Genomic DNA, 19,847 nt, shown 5'->3' with positions numbered 1-19,847 from the left:
CACGATAATTTTGTATATCTTCATACGTGAGATTACGCGTAATACGCTTTGCATTTATATATTCATAATATATACAATATCTATAAAATAATGCCCTGCGTTGTCCTAATTATTCGCGTTATAGAACGTGATGGAATTTTGAAATATGTCAAGTACTCGCCTCGTCGATATCTATACCAGTCGACCATCCGTATAAAACAAATAAAGATTGATTTTCCTATTGATTGTTACATCGGTTTTTAGGTCATTTTTATTTATTTTGTATTTTTAACAATTATGATTCAAGATTATTTTAGTCCAGTTCGGGCCACTACGATATTAACTATTCAAATCGTTACACTGGATTAAACTTGTTTAATAATTCAAAACTGGTTTTGGTAATAACATCACGATTACTGGTATAATCACGGAATTGCAAATTATGAATATCAGATTTATATGTGAAAGAGAAATTATTATAGAAATGTATCTATACGATGAGTATAATCGATTGTTCTCGTTAAAATATCCAAGGTTCGCTGTCATATAAGATAGGAAAAAAGAAACGAGATGGAACATAGTTTTTCCGCTCTCGCAAACACCGAAATAGACGTCTACGAAAACCGAGCGCAGCTTGGCGATATCCGGCGATGTGAGAGTTTCGTTTAAAGTTTTTCGTCTAATCCGCTGAAGTGCGTCGTGGAGAAAGATTCTCGTGTGTACTTCGTGGATTCAGAAAATTCAGGAAGAACGAATCTCAGTGTAGAGAACGAAAGAAATCTCGGACGGCTAAAAGAAAAACTTTGAGATGACAGGACACGAAAACGAAATCGTTTCGTGATCATGATTTCTCTAACGAATTATTTTCTATTACACTTACGTGTATTTTTTCTTTGCTTGTTTTTCTTTCTTTTTTTTTTTCGACATGATTATCGAATAATAGAAAATAGTACTTAAAAATTATTAGTTTCGCGTGAACATCGAGTGAGAAATAAATGAAAAGGAAAAGAAATAAAGTGCGATATTTTTTTTTTTTTTTTTTTTTTTTTTTTACTACTTTATCGAGAGAAACAGATAATGGCGGTACAGTAGGATAACGCAAGCTCTCGATTCGAGTCGATCGATGTGCGATAGAGCAGAGGATGTGACGGATAAATAGCAGGCAAGGTGGATTCTATGCCGGTCCTCGAGACAGCTCCGTCGTTCGAGTTTGCTCAAAGGGTGGCTTTCGTTCCTTTGAAAAGAGCGAGGCACCGTCTTGCGCTCGAATGCCGTTCTACTTAAGAACGATTAATAGTGCTGCGTGATTAATGATAAGGTCTACTTCTGCGTAACGAGTAACGGAGGATATCGATTTGCGAGCGCGATGAAAGCCATCGAGAGGAGATTTCTGAATAATTTTCTCGAGGATTAATGAAGATCGCAATCTGTAGGTGACAATCAGGAACGATACACTCGACGTATTTATTAATAATTGAAAGAGAATAATGACAGATTTAAAAATTCCTTTATAAATTTATAATTTATCTCTGTGATTATACGTAGGATTCATGTATCCCGTGAGATATGTAAAATTATTAATAATATGAATTTGAATTTATTTTAAAACGTATTATCTGATCTAATGAAAAATCTAATTCTTTCGAAATGGCTGCTTTGGAAAGTAACGCACTTTTTGCTAGTTTAAAAGCGGCTCGGTTTACGAATTGGTTGAAAAGTTGATGGGACCATGGCGATGGAGCTACGCTAAGTATCGTCAACTAAGTGAAACACGAGATGCAACTTATACGGATCGAAACTTTTCCCAACTATCTCACGTTCTCTTGCTTGCATAAACAACGTGTCGCGAAAGACTGTTTCCTACGAAGCCAATGTATGTTCTACATATACGATGTGTGCACGTGCACGACAGTGGTTGTGATACTTTAGGTAAACTTTTGTTCTCTCGAGGTAGACTTTTCTTAGCGAACAATAAAACTTTTTGGTTCAGGATCCTAGCTCGACTTAATTCTCGACTAATGTCTTTTACTTATCACGTTCTCGTGCCATTTTTTCTTTAAACGATCGACCTTACGAAACGTTCCATTCTTGTCTCCAATCTCTTCGGACCAATCGTATATACCACCGAATTTCATTCCGGTCATTTTCTAGGATACGTTCTTATCCCTCACGGAGAACACAGGATAAGGGGAAGAAAACGATTTGGAGAGCGACGAAGTAACCACGCTTTGACGATCGAACGAAATTCGAGTTGTATGGAGACGTGTTCGTAAGAAAGTAGACTATGGCGGAAATCGAAATTCGATTTTGGCGCGTTATCGTATCGATTTTTATAGAAACGTAATGTAAGGTAGAAACGTAAGTTGGATCAAAAGAATGAACCCACTTGGTAGCTTCGATCGGTTTCAAATTTTACGGAAACGTGCGATAAATTTCGTTCTCGCTTTATTTTTCTTTCGACTTTATTCCTTCTTTTGTTTTATTTAAATTTTTAGTTTACACTCCCGAGGCATTAGTATCTTTCGCCTAGCTATTATTAACCAGGAAACTTTAATTACGCTGCGGTTACGTTGATTTTCATAATGTTATTTAATATCTCCTCCATTGTAGAAACATGCTTTATATCGAACATTTCGTGAATTAATTATCTCGTATCATTAAACGTTTCACAACCACAAAATCACCGCAGCTTTTTAGTGATGGTCTTCCACGAGAGAGTAAGAGAGACAAGTAGAGAAAATGAGAGAGTGTATGCAAACATACTAATACCGATACACAGAAGTAACACGATAAAATGACATATGGTTTTGCGAAAGAGAAAGAGAGAGAGAGAGAGAGAGAGAGACATTTACTTTATTACGAAGTAACGTGATTCGTAAAGGTAGCAACATCAATTTAATTATAATTCTCTTTGACGCCATTTCTATCGCTTGACAATTTTCTCTGGATGACGACGCGTAAGCGAATTTTAAATAGAAAAGTATTCCTTTGATCTAAACTCTTCTCGTATATCGTCGTAACTACGACGCGTTGTCTCTCTCATTGTTTCGAAACGTCAAGTATCGCGATCCGAGCGTCGATTCAAAAACAAATACTTCCGGATGGACACTTCCGAGATTCCAATATATCACTCTTAAACATTTTTCTCCGATCGCAAATGACAGTTTTCCTGAAAAAAAAAGAAAAAAAAAGAAAAAAAAAAGAAACAAAAAATGACATCGACGAGAAGAGGATTCTGCACTTTTCAATCGAGAACACTTGAACACGAGCAAGCGACACTTTTCTTCCGTTCCTTTGACATCGAACTTTTCACGTATCTCTCGTATCTTTCGTAATCTCTCTCCTCCTCTCTATCTCTCTCTCTCTCTCTCTCTCTCTCTCTCTCTCTCTCTCTCTCTCTCTTTCTCTCTTAACGTTGATTACATCTACGTGAGCGTTCGATCGTATCTCTTCTCAAAGTGTACCTCTTTTTTATAATCCGTACACGATTGTTAATTATATTACAAAAGGAATGCAATTTACTTTATATAAAGCTCTCAGAGATAATAAAAAAAAATTGTAATCTTGTATCGAAGTGCTACGATATGAACGTAATGTTCCTACGTAACATATCGAATTAGCCTTCTCTACCCGCACAAATATATATATATCGGATATATTATTTGATTCACGTCGCGTTTGTTCAACTACAGTATATTAATATAATTAATATAATAAGATGTCACATCGTTATCATTATCCTATTGTCGATCGATCTAAAAATAAAAAGGATGAATGGTTCCCTTTGTTTCATCTCTTTTCGCTAGTATAAATTCGAATCAAAGGATGAGTAATCATTATGCCGTAAACCGAATGAAATTTGCTTTATGTAAAATAATTAATTGAAAATTTGAGGGAATATTGTAAAGTTCTTTTTTTTTTTTTTCGGGAACAAGGTATCTCTCTACCGATTCAAGGGGACTCACATATTGTAATATTTACTTTGGAGTGGTTGTATCAACGAAGAGCTGCCATTGCTGCTGCTATTTGGTCTGTGCCGAGCACCTGCAATTGCAACTGCACTCTCTCGTACCATTCCACTTTTTAACGTACTGTAGAGTAAATCGAATCCTTTCGTATTATTTTATTATTTATTCATACGTCGCGTTCATCAGTTTTACGAATTACGATAAGTACACCTGCTTTAATTATTCTCGAGAATTATTAAATAGAAAAAAAGAAAAGAAAATAAGAATAAAAAATCAAAAACGGTAGCAGATCGTTCAATTGAAAATTGCTATAAGGCAAAAAGATTTATTTCCATCGATATCATTTAGTTCTTCATTAAAAAATTTATTTGAAGAATACTTAACGATGATAGTAATTGAAACAATTCTGTCAAATGTTTATCGTTGTTACATATTTTAACCACACTAAATGAATAAAAGTACGATCTATAGATCGAAACGATGAATATCTTAGTGGGTCGTTAGTAAAAATCGATTCGCACTATATATCTCTTATATATATATACGTCAATGATAAAAACCAAAGTGGAAATAGCAAAATTACTCTTTCTATCGAAGCATCGACATAGAAATTTCGATTTCCGGTTGCGAAAAACGTGAAAAAATGGCACTGGGTTGGAACATTAATTTACGATTACATCGAGGTAATCGAGTTAAATTTTGCACAATGGCGAACGAATACCGAGTGCTTAGAGATCCATACGTCGTCTACTGTCATCAATTTTACAGGTGCAAATGACGCTTACAATTCGCGCGGATTAATTATTCCGACGATTCTGAGGATTTTGACGTATTCTATTCTTGAGGTTAACGACACCACGTCGAGAATGAGTTTTACGCTCGTTATGAATATCTACTCGTGTGTCAAACCAATGACAAATTTAATATCAATTAAAATGAATAGTATATAAATTATTTAAATTAAAATGAATAATATCATTGTACGAAATGATTGGACATATGAAAATATAATTTTAAATTTCGCGAAAGATAAAATACGATTCCTTCGAATGAAAGTTAAAACAAAAAATATGTTACCATTTTCAGAGAGGTACGATATTCCGAGAGCAATACGCGTGTCGTCAAAAGAGGTACCTATATATACACACACACACACATATATCTATATATATATATATATATATACACGAGTGATATTAATTGGAATGAAAAGAGGAAGAGAGAGTGGCGTAAGAGGGCTACGGAAGACACGAGAGAGGGAGGAGGGTTTTCTCGGAGCGATCAATAGACCGAGGAAGGGCCGTGGAAGCGCGACCGGCGACCAACTCTGTCTGGGCATCGATCCTCGCGTGTGCCACGTATACGCGACTACTTTCTCTCTCTTTCTCTTCTTCCTCCAATACCTTCCCCCTAAACCTCTCTCGCTCTCTTCGATAACCGACTGCTCGATAGACGTTCTGCTGGTTCCACCTATTCACCTGTCCGTCTTCTTTTTATGTAAATCAGCCTGGATTTACTTGGTCCTTTCTTCGATTACTTTTCATGGAACTGAACATGATCTATCGAATCATTAAAATTTTACGAAAACGATATCCAATTTTCCGGTCAATATTTTCGACCATTGATATATTTAATTTATTTGATCGATAGACGAATAGGATAGATTTTTTCTCCCTCATTTATCATCGCTGAATATTATACTTCTTACGATTAATAGATAAAACCATGCGGTGTGCTGAAAGTGAATAGTGAAAGGCAAGCACGTACGACCTGTTAGATTATTCCCTTACCTTTACTACTACCGGTGGTTTTGTCGCGTAGAACGTTGATCTGATGCACTCGGCCAAACTCCTCGAACAACGTTCGGAGATCATTCTCGTCCATGTCGTGGGGTACCTGCCCTACAAACATCTTTATATTGTCTGGATCCGGCTGCTCCACGCTGTTATTGTTCATTATGCTGTAACATCATAAATAAGATTCATTAGATGAACATCGAAGCTCGTACAATTATGTATTATGAAATTACACGTTACATTGTTTTGCACCCGATCAACAAATTTTATTTTTCGTTCGACAAAAAAAGTCTATTCTGATTGAACAACCTCATTGAAATATATTTTTCTCATAGCTAATTTTGATTACGATTCGATCGATCACGACACAGTTTAATGTCAAATTTTTACATTAACGTAGTCGCGACGGAATCGAAGTCGCGTATAATTCAGTATATCGCTGGTGCGTATACGGGCAAATGACTGCGTTCTGTTTGATTATCGCGTGTACATATTTGACCGTTTTCACCCTCCTACGTACATATCCGCTTTGAAAACTTACGCTTTCGGTTCGTTCGCGTTGATTTGTCGCAAACCGGTCACGTTTTATGGTATATTGTACAAGAGAACTGGATCTTTCAAGTGAGACTTTCCCTCCGCATCTTTCAAACATTATTATACTACTAGTCCTCAATAGCCACTGTCATTATTTTGCCACTCCTAACACTGTTTGGCCACATACAAGTTGACCTTAATTTTCTGCTCTCTTGTCGTCATCAATCGATTCCGCATTAATTTCCAATCGAAGGGAACGCGATGATATCGTGTCGTGTTTAAACGATTTTATCGTACTTTCTCATATAGATCATGTATATACATATATATATATAATATCGCCGGCTATTTGTAATTATATTCATTAATTAACAAAATTTATGTAATTTTGTCAAAATTATTCGCACTTCTCTAATCAAAGTTATATAAAATTAAAAAGATCGTTTCAACTTATTTCCTAAACATTTTGTTAAAAAAAAAAAAAAAAAAAAAAAAAAAAAAATAAAAAAAGAAAAATGCGCACAACATTATTCTAGCAATTACTTAACAAATCGATGAGAAAAACCGGAAAATAAGAGGATCGATGAACGGGCACACGTTGCGTTTTTTTTTTTTTTCTAACTTCTTTCGAGCCGCGATACAAGCAGTAACACGAGGAGGACGTTAGCGCGCGGTTAACCAGTCGGCATGAGTTATGAGCATCGTTGAGTGAGGGTCGGTTATATGAGCGGAAGGCATTACCATTTCACGCTACGGACGCGAGAGTTTGTTGCGCCGTAAAATCGCGCCTCCATGAAGCTCACCGTTAAAATACTGAACCGATGAGCATCGCTTCGTCGCTCGTCGTTCCTTCTGTCGCCTCGATAAATTACGTAACTTCAAAGTTCTCCTTTCATTTATTCCATCCTACTCGCCATTTCAAGTTTTTTGTTGTTATTTTTTTATTCTTTTATTTCTTTTTTTATTATTATTCTTTTTTCTTTTTCATTTCAGAAGTTATCCTCTTTGGTCGAGGACCACTGAGACTCTTTGAAGTTCTTTTACTTACGACTATAAAGTTGGTATGTACGTAAACATATATTTGCATAAACTTTAGACAAGTTCGCAATTTTTATCAATAATATCAAGTATTATCAAGTAAAATATTAATTCGATAATACAAATTATTTTTCTAAGTAATCGTTCTCGATATTATTCCTTGAGATTATCAGAAAAATTTAATTTCGTTCGTATAGAATATTGAAAATGTGTTATGTAAAATATTGCAAATACGAATACGTACATACGTATTCGAACGTGACTCAAACAACGATTTATCAAGACTCTTAGAGTGTATCGATAGCGTCGCTCGGAGGTATGCAAAAGATGAAGCCGAAATAATAGCGGAGGCGGCTCGTAAAGCTCTCGTTCGGGGATGCCTAGAGGCTTGGCATAGAGGAGGCTGGGGGTCTTTCCTTTCGATCGGATGGTTCCGAAAGAAAAAAGAAAGTTAGGGAGAAAAGAGAAAGAGTTGGAAAATTTCGCGAAAACGATAGAAGAAAGTTAATATTAGCTGGTGAGGTTTAAAGCGATTTTTCGCTCGGCTTGCTCCTCTCATCTTCGTCTATACTAGCAACGCGCGCGAGCATGAGAGACAGAAAGAGAGATAGAGAGAGAAAGAGATCGGTTTATGGAGAGACCCTTGGGAAGGAAAAAGCTTCCTTCCAGTCACCTTGGTTATCCTCTTTCGGAATCAAAGGCGAGAGTACGTTAACTAATCAAAGAGCATCTAGAGAGGGTAGGGGAAGGATTGGTCAATCGAATGGTACGACGCTTGATAGAGATAGATCGAGGCACGATCCGTACTTCCAATCGGCGTCGCGACGTTGGTCACGTGCCAGCGAACTACATATACGCCAGCAATTCGATTGGATTAGCGAAGATATAGCATTGAGAGAAAAGAAATATCTATCTTTCTCGGGTTTAAGAGAAGATCGGTGTACATTTATAGTACATAAGGTGGGTCGAAGCCAGACGGAAAGTCGTAATAACATAATAATTCGTTCAAATAATTCGATATAAATACTTTATAAATAAAATATTAACGTGTTTTTATTCGTGATTAAAAATTTCATAAAGTCATAGGTACTTTTTAATAACGCAAGAGTTTCAAAAATTACGAGTTTCTAAGGCTAAGAACGAAAAAGAAAATCGAGCGAACGATAGTGGCAAAATGATGCAGGTGAAGTACATCAAAGGAAGGTGCTTACGACCCTATTTGTCCTCTCTTCCTCTATCTTCCATCCACACCGGCTATATCTTCGCTCATCCGGCTAACCCGTAGATGTCACCTCGCATAACGCGTGTTCCCCTTAAGCTCGTGGCATAAACCCCCATGTCGGACCGAGTAAAAGACGCTAAAAGTTTTCCTCCACTTGGAAAGTTATCCTTCGCTCGCATCTTTTTTCCTTCCTTCCTACTATCCTTCTCGTGCTATCCAGCAGTATTGAAAACTCTTTAACGAAGTCTATCATTTTGCACAATCAATTACCACCTGACGCATAAAAAACTAGTTCAAGAGTTCGCGTAGCGTAAATCAAAGATCATTGCGATCGAAAGTAATTCATTAGAATTTTAAATAAACTCGATAAATGATATTTCTACCTTGATCGATCACATTTTGTAATATTTTTTATAATTTCTTAATTGTTCCTCGTAAAATAATAATCGAAAGAGACTGGCTATACGTGAGATTTCTTGATTGATTTATCATTGGCTCCGGTTGTTCTACCAAATTGGAACGATATCGTTTCGCTGACTAAAGTGTTTGGAACGCGTTATTATAATCGATGTCATTTTCTCCCCGCACGAAACGTTCGTAATTTAGTGCGAGCGATATACTTTTAGGGCTCGAGAGCCGATCGTTAATGGTACCAGGGGGAAGTCAGCAATGCACTCGAAGGAATATAGCCGTCGACTTAAATGAATATCGAACGCTATAGAAGCTTGTAATGGCTTCCTTCCTTTTGCTGTTGTAATTGATTGCGTCGAGTTAGTCGATAAAAAAAAAGAATATACTATCTACGTACTCTCTTTCTTTCTCCCTCTTTTCTTCTTCTTCTTCTTCAATTTCACAACGACTTCAACAAAAATATATTCGTGACCTTATTCGCATAATAAAAATTTCTTTTCCATCTTCGACGATGGTGGAAACCGTCGAGGTTATCGATTTGTTGTTTGTTAACCTTAGCACGCCTCGGGCGTACATGCGCGTCAATGATGCAATGTCTTGGGATTAACGAGAAAAGCGATTAAGTTCTTTCTAGGGAGGATGTTCGGTCTTCCGTGTCGATTGGCTGAATTGGAAGGAAAAGTTGGAGAGGAGAGAGGTTATCGGTACAGTCGGCGGAGGCTGAAAAATGGTAGAAGGGCGCAAAGTTAAAGATATCCGGAACGTCCTCTCTCTTTGCCGGTGCTCCTTCGGATAATGTATGTGGCGATTCTACAAAGTTACAGGTTTCAACGAACAATGGCCCCTGGGAGTTTCGTTTCACGGCTCTCAGGATCCGCCACTTTCGAAACTTCGCCAATATTTTAAGGGACGAAGCATCAGCCGAGTTCTCTTCCGCGTACGGCCTTACAGCAAGCTTAGACTCCTCTACGAAAAACGTTTAATAGTCTCAGGGGTCGAGTGTGTTGCAGTCGTTCCGCTCAAGACGTACGACGAGGCTATACTCGTTTATTCCTTCCGAAGGAAACTTTAACACTATCCTCCCTTTACTTCTAATAGCTTCGAGCCAATCTCCCATATTCCGCCCATTTCTTCGATAACGTTTTCTTTTGGATAAAGAGAGAATCGATGGATTAAAGTGTTATCACTTTGTTGTCGATATGAAAACTCGTTTTATCGAGGGAAAAAAAAGAAAAAAGGGAAAAAAGAAAATAAAGGAAAACATATCTAAAAACCGAACGAAAGTGAGTATTTCTATTCTACGCTCTTCGTTATCTTCGAGGATCTCGGTTATGGAGATTTTTTCTCCATGTAAAAATATCCTACGTAAATGTATCTATGGTACAACATCGAAGGGAAGAACGAACATTTTTATTGGATCAACTAAATCCTTTGGCTTTAGAATCGAGGACGCGTCAAACACACAGTATGAAAAGCAAAGGAATGGAACGAACGCTATAAAGCCAGGCCTGGAAAGCAATTTCTCTCGTATTATTTCCCACTAGATTCCATTGCGTACGTGCTCCTCTTTGCTAGTAAATCCATAATACATCGTTGCTCCTGTGTCTCCCCTTTCAGTAGTCACCGTCTATCCTTTTCCCTTTGCTTCTCGAACGATCGAATGAAGAATAATCGTTATCTTCGTTGTATTAAAGGAAAATCAAATACAGCGAGAAAAAGATAGAATGAATAATCGATTTCTTATATCTTCTTTACCTTCTTGATTCTAGTAAATCAAAGAAGTACCCTAGGGATCAGTCCACTCGTTGACACGTAATCGTTTCTTCTCGTTTTTTCTTTTTTCTTTTCACACGACTAGAATAATTTATTATCGATTATAATGGATTATTTATTTTTATTTACATTTGTTTATTCCTCTACTCATGTAGAATAGTGTTATTTCGAGAATCATCGAAACGAGAGAATAAAGAAAAGTAATATTTTTCTGGTGCAAGTCAATCCGCTCGAGCAATAAAGCTTGAGAGTTTCGTTACTACCATTGGATTAACGATCGTACTTTTTGAATACGAGGAAATAAAAATGACTATAATCCAGACGAGTCACCGAATGCACGGCCATTATATACATATATATATATATATCTAGAGAGAGAGAGAGAGAGAGAGAGAGAGAGAGAAATAGAGAGAGTCGTTCTCTTTGACGTCGTTTCGTTGATCTTACCGGCGTTTATGTCGTCGACGGCCGGTGACCGGCACGATTTCAAAGAGCTCTGTCGTTTCCCTTTCAAGACTTTATGCGGATAACCCTACATTACGAGATTCTGCACGTACTACCATTATATGTCGTAATTTCTTATGGAAATAGCGCGTCGTCTAATGGTGGACCATTGCCATCAAGATGCCATCCGTGGAAATCTTTCCTCCTTTACTTTAACCCCTCGCTCCTCAACTTCTTCTTTCTTTTCACTCCTATCGCGTACATAGAATCCTTCAACGAGTCTCATCGATTTTAATATATTCTCACTCTCTTTTTATATATCATTCCACAAGTCACGAAATAATAGATATATATTTGTAATTTTCACTTTTAATTATATATTTAATTAATAATGCAATTATGTTTATTTATATATATAAAGATTTTGATATATTATACGTCCTTATATTCTGCAATAGAAATAATCGCCTTCGCTTAGAACGAGGTTGGAAAGTCGTAAAAAGAGGGGCGAAGGACGAGGGAGAAAGCGATGAGATGACGAGGAGAACGAAATAACATCGTCTTTGGAATTTAACGAGGGACAAAGGTATCGGGCGAGCTCCAGCTCTTATTCCTAGTGGTATCGCCGTCTGAAGCACCCTTGGACGCGTCCGTCAATTTCCGCGCTCGTTAGTCCGGTATTTATTCTCGTTTCTCCTCATTCACGTCATGCACCTTATACCGTGCCCTTTTCACCGCATTTGCTCGATTGATTTTAATTATTTTTCCATCTACCATCGTCGTCCCTCCCATCACTTTTCCTCGATTTCTTTTATTTCTTTTTTTTTTTTTTCTTTCCCCCATTATTTTGTAAAACACTCTGTTGATTATCGATATAAAAATCCGAATTTTTATCTCGATAATGATCTTCACTCGAAGATCAATGTCAAAGCTTCTTTTTTTAAGCTTCTTCAAGAAAACGAATCGTGAAAATTCATTTAAAAAATCTCGTTCGAAAACACGTCGGACTAAAATCATAGATGGTTACGTCGAGAGAACGGGCGGTTGAAAGAGGAAAGGGAAAAGAAGGGGAGTAGAGGTACCAGAAAGGGGAAAATTTAGTTCACCCTTCGATGACGGAGGAACAAACGAGTGTTTGTTCAGTGAGAAAAGCGTGATCAGTTACGCGAACGATTCGTTAGCCGTTCCGTTTGCCTCGTTCGCGTGTACGTTCTCGTCCGTGTGTATGCGTTTGTGTGATATAACGTCGAATTATTGATAGCGTTAAAACGCCAAATTCTATGATTCGAACGATATAAACGCGAATGTTTCTATAAAGGATTTTAAAATCGGCTGGATAAATAAGAGAGCTCCTCGGATTTAATAAGAAATAAAACATACAATTCTTTTTTCTTCTCCTTTTTTTTTTTTTTCTTTTTGAAATAATGAGAAAAGAGTCTCCGAAGCGTAATGTAGATTGAATATTAAAATAAAATCGACTCTCGAAAAAGAGTTCCTGACGGAAATGGCATTCGTATCGGGTACGTCGATATTAGTCGAATAGCAATGTCTGTCAGTTAAATCGACAACGCATCATGGTTCTGACAGTGAAATCGCACGAAACGTACAAACTCGACCTAATTCTAGTTGCTGGTAAAACAGCAAACTCGTAAGCTCGTCGAGTTTGTCGATGGCAAACGGTCTTTCTTTTTCTCTCTTCAATTTATCCCCTCCAGTGGAAGTTACCTCGACGCTTTTCTCTTTCTCTCTCTCTCTCTCTCTTCAATTCATCCCCTCCAATGGAGGTTACCTCAACGCTTTTCTCTCTCTTTCTCTTTCCTTCCACCATCCAACCCTTTAGTAAGGTCCAACTCCCTTTCTAGACTTCGTGCCCCTTCATCCTTCCTTCCTTCCTTCCTTTCTCGCTCCTTCGTAACGCGAGCGCACGGCACAGAGTAAACGCTCTCGCTTCGACGATTAACTCGAGTTTTGAGTGTTTGCAATGCCGAGTAGGTAAACTGCATCCAGTCACGTGCGCAAGTGGGTGACTACGAGACTACGCGATTCCTCCATCCTAGGATGCATCCGGCGAGGACACTATCAACGAAATTACCTAACACTTTAGGATAGCTTAGAGTACGAGCTCCTCAAAAGCTTTGACCGATTTAGCATATGCAATATATCAAATACGCCTGAAAAGATTTAGGTATACGATAACAGCATCTCCTTGTCTCTTTCTCTCTCCCTCTCGTTATACACAAACATACACACACGATTGATGCAATACTCCATTTCATATCGATAATGATCGCTAATGAGTTATCCTTTTCTTAAGAAATATATGTATACATATATATATATATATATATATATATATATATATATATATATACGATGTTGTGAAAAAAGAAATCAATCGACTGAATAAAATATCGATGCTTCATGGAAAAAAAAATCGATCTCTAATTGTTTATATTGTCTTCTTTATATAGATCCTTTGCTCGGGATCCTTCTCGTCTTTTTTGTTTTGCCGTCTCTGTCGTCCTATCATTTTCCGTTGTTTCGCCTTTCGGATGTACAACTCCCTTCGTCCAATTTAGTCGAGATAGTTTTTGCTTCGTACTGAAGTTTCCGTTCTTTGCTCTCCTTTGCTTTTTATCAAGTGTTTTTAGCTAACGGCAAAAAGAGAAATGGCCCTTCTCTTTTTCTTTCTCTTTGTTTTTCTCTTGCTTAACTACAAAAGAAGTGTGGTTTTAACGTTTCACAAAAAAAAAAAAAAAAAAAAAGAAAAATAAAGTAAAAAAATAAAGAAATAAAATAAAATAAACTCTTCGGTCACTTTTGTACTCGACTTGTATGAGAAAACGATGTTACGGTTCCGGTTCAACACGCTTTAATTTCTCTCTTGACGAACGTCGATTATGTGTAACGTTCGAAATGATGATAATAATAATAATAATAATAATAATAATAATAATAATAATAATAATAATAATAATAATAATAACAACAACAAAAACAATATTAATAATACTAATAATAATATTGACAATAATAACAATAGACGCATTCCATAATTATGTTTAATACAATTACGATATGATTATCAGCAATAGAGCGTAATTGCAATGTTTTTGATACAAATTATCCTTTTATTTAGAGACAGATCGGATGCAGGATAATAATTTTATTGAACCTTTTCTATTATTATTGCATATGACTATGTGTGCATACATATACAGAACAGGACCATAATTTTGAGACCCTGAATATATCTCCGTTTTATTTAGAAATATGGAGTAACTTTGTTCATAAAAGTCGGCAATAATAATTTTTTTATAGTTTGGTATCCTCTAGAAAAAAGTAATTAAGTATGTTGAAAAATTATTAGTTCAGGAGATACTTCGTAGTTATATTCTTATTACGAAAGAAAAAAAAATTCGGTTTTAATAATTATTAACAAAATCAATTTTATTATGTCGATATTATTGCAATATTTAAAAAATAAAGAATAAATTAACTACATTAAAAAAGATATGAAAATGGCGTATGTTTCAAGTTTCTACGACTTTTCCTTTCAATGATATCGCCACGGAAAGATTTCCATTTATAATTTGTATAGTACAGCTGTTCGTAGTAGTATTAGTATTATTAGTAAGACTACGTAAATTCTCGGAATTTATATAGTATGTTATCAGTGTGTTATCGAGCCAATTTGAATGAAATTATGTAGGTCTGTGTATCAACGTAAATGTCTTCCATATACATGGGAATATCTTTGAAACTAAAAGTTATAATGATTTGCCGTGTGAAAATTGTTTCTTCGATAAAAAGCTAATTTGTTTATTAATTATTCATTAATTTGTTATTTTCTAAATCAATCGCAATCTGAATGTTTTGTTGGGAAAAAGATGAGTTTATTTATAAAAATTGTTTATAACAAAGTGTTAATTAATTATTAAAAATATGTTTAAAAAATAGAGAAAATTAAGTCCTGCAAAATAATATTTCAAAACTCTACGATTTAGTTATATAGAGATACAGAAATATAGAGATGTTCTCGTATGAAGGGAAAAGGTAATTATTAACAATATAGGAAAAAATTCTTATTTCGATAAAAAAGTATTAATAAGTTTATTAATTTATTCATATAATTATATGATAATTTATTCATGTTATTTTATATTTTAGTTGGAATCTGAATTTTTTGAAAGGATCAAATAAGATGAATTTACTTCGTAAGAATTTGTTTATAAAAATTGTTTATAATAAATTGTTAATTAATTATTAACAATATGATAAAAATATAGAGAAAATTCTGCCCTTTAAAATGACGTTTTGATCAAATCTCTACGACTTTTAGTTTTGGAAATATTCTCATAAATATGGAAGACGTTTACGTTGACCCACTAACCTACATAATTTCATTCAAGTGGCTCGATGGCACACTGACCTACATAAATTCCACGAATTTACGCCGTCTTACTATTACTACTATTACTATTACTACGAACAGCTGTACTATACAAATTATGAATGGAAATCTTTCCGTGGCGATATCTTTGGAAAGAAAAGTCGTAGAGACTTGAAACAAATACCATATTAATGGAGATAATTCCTTCTATTTGTTTAACATATTGTTAATAAATAATTAACAATTTGTTATAAACAATTTTTTATAAACAAATTCTTACCAAATAAATTTTGCGAAAAAATAATTCGAATTGAGATTGATTTAGAAAATTATATGGATTAATGAATAATTAATAAACAAATTAGTTTTTTATTAAATAAACAAATTTGTTTCTATATTATTAATAATCACATTTTCCATTTACTTCGGTATATCTCTAAAACTAAAAGTCATAAAGACTTGAAACAAATACCATATTAATGGAGATAATTCCTTCTATTTGTTTAACATATTGTTAATAAATAATTAACAATTTGTTATAAACAATTTTTTATAAACAAATTCTTACCAAATAAATTTTGCGAAAAAACAATTCGAATTGAGATTGATTTAGAAAATTATATGGATTAATGAATAATTAATAAACAAATTAGTTTTTTATTAAATAAACAAATTTGTTTCTATATTATTAATAATCACATTTTCCATTTACTTCGGTATATCTCTAAAACTAAAAGTCATAAAGACTTGAAACAAATGCCATATTAATGGAGATAATTCTTTCTATTTGTTTAACATATTGTTAATAAATAATTAACAATTTGTTATAAACAATTTTTTATAAACAAATTCTTATCAAATAAATTTTGCGAAAAAATAATTCGAATTGAGATTGATTTAGAAAATTATATGGATTAATGAATAATTAATAAACAAATTAGTTTTTTATTAAATAAACAAATTTGTTTCTATATTATTAATAATCACATTTTCCATTTACTTCGGTACATCTCTAAAACTAAAAGTCATAAAGACTTGAAACAAATGCCATATTAATGGAGATAATTCCTTCTATTTGTTTAACATATTGTTAATAAATAATTAACAATTTGTTATAAACAATTTTTTATAAACAAATTCTTACCAAATAAATTTTGCGAAAAAATAATTCGAATTGAGATTGATTTAGAAAATTATATGGATTAATGAATAATTAATAAACAAATTAGTTTTTTATTAAATAAACAAATTTGTTTCTATATTATTAATAATCACATCTTCCATTTACTTCGGTGTATCTCTAAAACAAAAAGTCATAAAAATTTGAATCAAATATCATTTTAATGGAAAAGATTTTCTTTAATTTTTCAACATATTGTTAATAATTAATTAACAATTTATTATAAATAATTTTTTGTAAAAAAATTCTTACGTACCAAATTTATTTTTTTTTGCCAAAAAGAAAGTTCAGATTGCAACCGAGTTATAAAATTACTAAATTAATTAATAAATCATTTTTACCGAAGAAATAATTTTTTTCTACGTTGGTAATAATCACGTTTTAATTGCATCGACCTGCTCTCTTGGTAATATTTAAATTAAAATATCTGCTAAACTAGCAATTTTTCAACATACATGGATTAATAATTTCCGAACGATTACGAACGACTGAACACGGAGAAATATTATAATAAGTACGCTTATTTTTGCAACTTGTTCCTTCTGCTTTTTTTTTTTTAAGATAAACAATAAACGTATTTTTTTTTTTTTTTTTTTAAGATAATAAACATATGAACGAAATTCATCGATGCTAACTATTGTTCGTAAAGGTACGGGTATGCTTTAGGAAAAGCTACTTGGAGAACGAATAGAGTTCAACGAAAGCAATAGCGAAAAGCATATGTATTATATTTAGGACGATAGTAGCAGGGAATTCAGGACTGCCCCTATACACGTACGTTTATGGTGTTATACGTGGAATTGACGTGAATGTATTCGACGAAGCGAACTCGAGAGCCCACGAAGCCGCTTTGCCCGTCGCTTTGCTCAGAGACTCGCCCTTTCTGACGCTCTCGCGCGCTCCACCTGCACCGAACCTTTGTCCCACGGAAAAATTGCAGTCGGATTCGTGTCCTCAAAGGGGGCATGATTCGATCTACAATGCTTCCAGCATTACCGCGCCATTCCGCTCGCCAAAGAGCGAAAGAATTTTCTCTTTTTAAGGTGAAAGAATTCGTTAGGATTTTTATCGGGATACGCGTTTGATCCGAGCGAGCCGAAGGCACCTCGCGACCGGCTATTTCTCTTCCCCTTCACTTTCCTCTATTCATCGTGTGGAGAAGACCGGAAGGGAGGAACAACCGTTTATATCCTTCTTTTTCTCTTCCTCTTCGCCTACATCGATCAATGATGGTACATCCCGATCGACTTCTTTATATAACTACTATTTGTCTCTCTTTGTCTTTCCTTTCACGTTCCGCGCAAATTTCTCTGCGAGAGAGCATCGTATTCAGGTTTGATCTTTCCAAAGAATTTCCCCGAAATAGAATAAAGCGGGGAAAAGAGAAATTAATTGCCTATCAAGAAAACACTTGTATCGTTCGAACGTAAATCTATTAGAATTTATTAGGTTTTATGCCGTACTACCTCCAACCAAAGTATTTCGATGCCTATTTTTCCCTTTTTTTTTCTTTTTTCTTTTTTTGAAATGTCTATACGAAAGTAGTAAATTTGTGGCAGACGATGTTAACCAGAGAAAAATGGATGTTACGTAAAGTCCAAGGGACGATCGTTTATCCATTTTGACACGAGAGCCTTGTACTCTTATTTCGTTGGTGAAACACGCTCGGCACGCGGTCTCGAAGCGTGTTTTGGAAACGACATAGTATTGTTGCAAAGAGACGCCTCCCTTTCCATCTTCATACGTCCATCTCCCATCGTACAGTGCGCACTGGCATAGCTTCGTCAAGTTCTATACATGATACATGGAGTTCGCATAGCTCTGCCATCCAATGGCATGACACTCACCCGGCCACCGTCCCGTGAAATCATGCTTCGTGATCCTACAAGCTCTGTCTCCATATCCCTACTAGCAAATGGGCCACCATGCACTTTCCTCCTCGTTGTGCCTTCTCTCGAGCACCCTCTTACACGCGGCTGCCACCCTCTCGCGAACGCTCGCCCAAATTCACGACCGAATTCGAACTACGTTGCTTTCTGACGCGATAACGCCCTGCCCTTTGTCATTTCCAATTATCTCATTGTACACTCCAGACAATCCCAAATAGAATCAGATCATTTTGGACGTTGAATTTTTTCCTTCGATTTTTATATTATTTAATAATTAATCGATAAATGCGTTATGACGAATAAAACAAAAGAAAAAAGAGTGACATTGAATTTCCTTTACAAAAAAAAAAAAAAAAAAAAAAAAAAAAAAATTAAGTAACGATTTGCCAGGATAATATTTTTTACACAATTTTGAAATGTTACTCTACTCTTCACGTTATTTTAATCAATGGTTCTTGCAGTGTACGATACGCTTTAAGTCTAATAAGAGTTTGACAAAACTTTTTCTCGAACATTGGCTTATAAAGAAGCAATTGCAGACAACGAGTCGTAGAACGATCTCAAAAAGCCATGGTACAGGCGATGCCTTTAGGAGAAAGAAAAATAACCCTCGTAAAAGTACCCGATAACGAGCTCGACATGGTACAATAGGCTTACGAAAGTTTTTAAGCTTTCTTGCAAGAAAAGAATTACGAAGTCCGGAGCGTTCTCGCGACGTCGGCCTTAATTAACTTCCTAAGGTTGGGAAAACTCACAAAGAGACAGCAAAATTACAAGTGGTGGTAAGGTAGCAGGATCCGGTGGCATCGTACGCTCGCGTTCGTACAGAAGCTTTGTTTAGAAGGCCGTGTGGTTTCTCCGCATGAAACTTTCATTAACCCGAATGGAGGTTTAAAAAATGCAAGACCATTGCACAGCGAAAACGAAACGGTATTTCACGTTAACTTCAAGATTCCGAAATTAATGATCCAATTGATAGCACGCTTGCTAGTGGTCCTCTATCTCTTCTTACTCTTCTTCCTGTTTCGTGAAACAAACTAACTGCCAGAGGTTGGGATGCGAACGACCGAGGTAGCGAGCGAATAAGCAACCACCAACTAATCTAATAAAATCTCACGATCGCAAGAGAGACACGAAATTTCTCGTTCGAGTTTCACTAACTGGCTATCTTCTGTTTCTCCTTTATCGTACTCGTCCGTAAAATTACACATGACGTTTGA

The 19,847-nt window shown here is 35.3% G+C and overlaps 1 protein-coding gene and 1 long non-coding RNA gene across 43 annotated transcripts in view; one reads left to right on the top strand and one right to left on the bottom strand.

The window, feature by feature from the left end:
* LOC118442821 (uncharacterized) overlaps window positions 1–19,847 on the top strand; it is a 404,525-nt gene that overhangs the window by 104,451 nt on the left and 280,227 nt on the right. Inside the window, exon 3 of the long non-coding RNA XR_014983515.1 lies at window positions 7,271–7,338. This is a non-coding gene — a long non-coding RNA (uncharacterized LOC118442821). The remainder of the gene's footprint in view (window positions 1–7,270; window positions 7,339–19,847) is intronic.
* Window positions 1–19,847, bottom strand: part of LOC118442789 (CUGBP Elav-like family member 1-A) — a 269,901-nt gene that overhangs the window by 105,456 nt on the left and 144,598 nt on the right. For 38 of the 42 annotated variants that reach the window (XR_014983511.1, XR_014983512.1, XR_014983513.1 and 35 more), the window contains one exon: window positions 5,738–5,907. The exons of the other annotated variants lie outside the window; for them this stretch is intronic. Coding sequence is in view for 34 of the 38 variants with exons in the window: in XM_085663560.1 (XP_085519686.1) it covers window positions 5,738–5,907 (170 nt within the window). In the remaining 4 variants the exon portion in view is untranslated. The remainder of the gene's footprint in view (window positions 1–5,737; window positions 5,908–19,847) is intronic. 42 annotated transcript variants of the gene reach the window in all.

The sequence above is a fragment of the Vespa mandarinia genome, chromosome 22 (genome assembly GCF_050613455.1).
Source record: "Vespa mandarinia isolate Hongniang chromosome 22, ASM5061345v1, whole genome shotgun sequence".
NCBI classification, from domain to species: domain Eukaryota; kingdom Metazoa; phylum Arthropoda; class Insecta; order Hymenoptera; family Vespidae; genus Vespa; species Vespa mandarinia.
The sequence above is the reverse complement of the archived record's forward strand: the minus strand, read 5'-3'. Positions and strand labels throughout refer to the sequence as shown.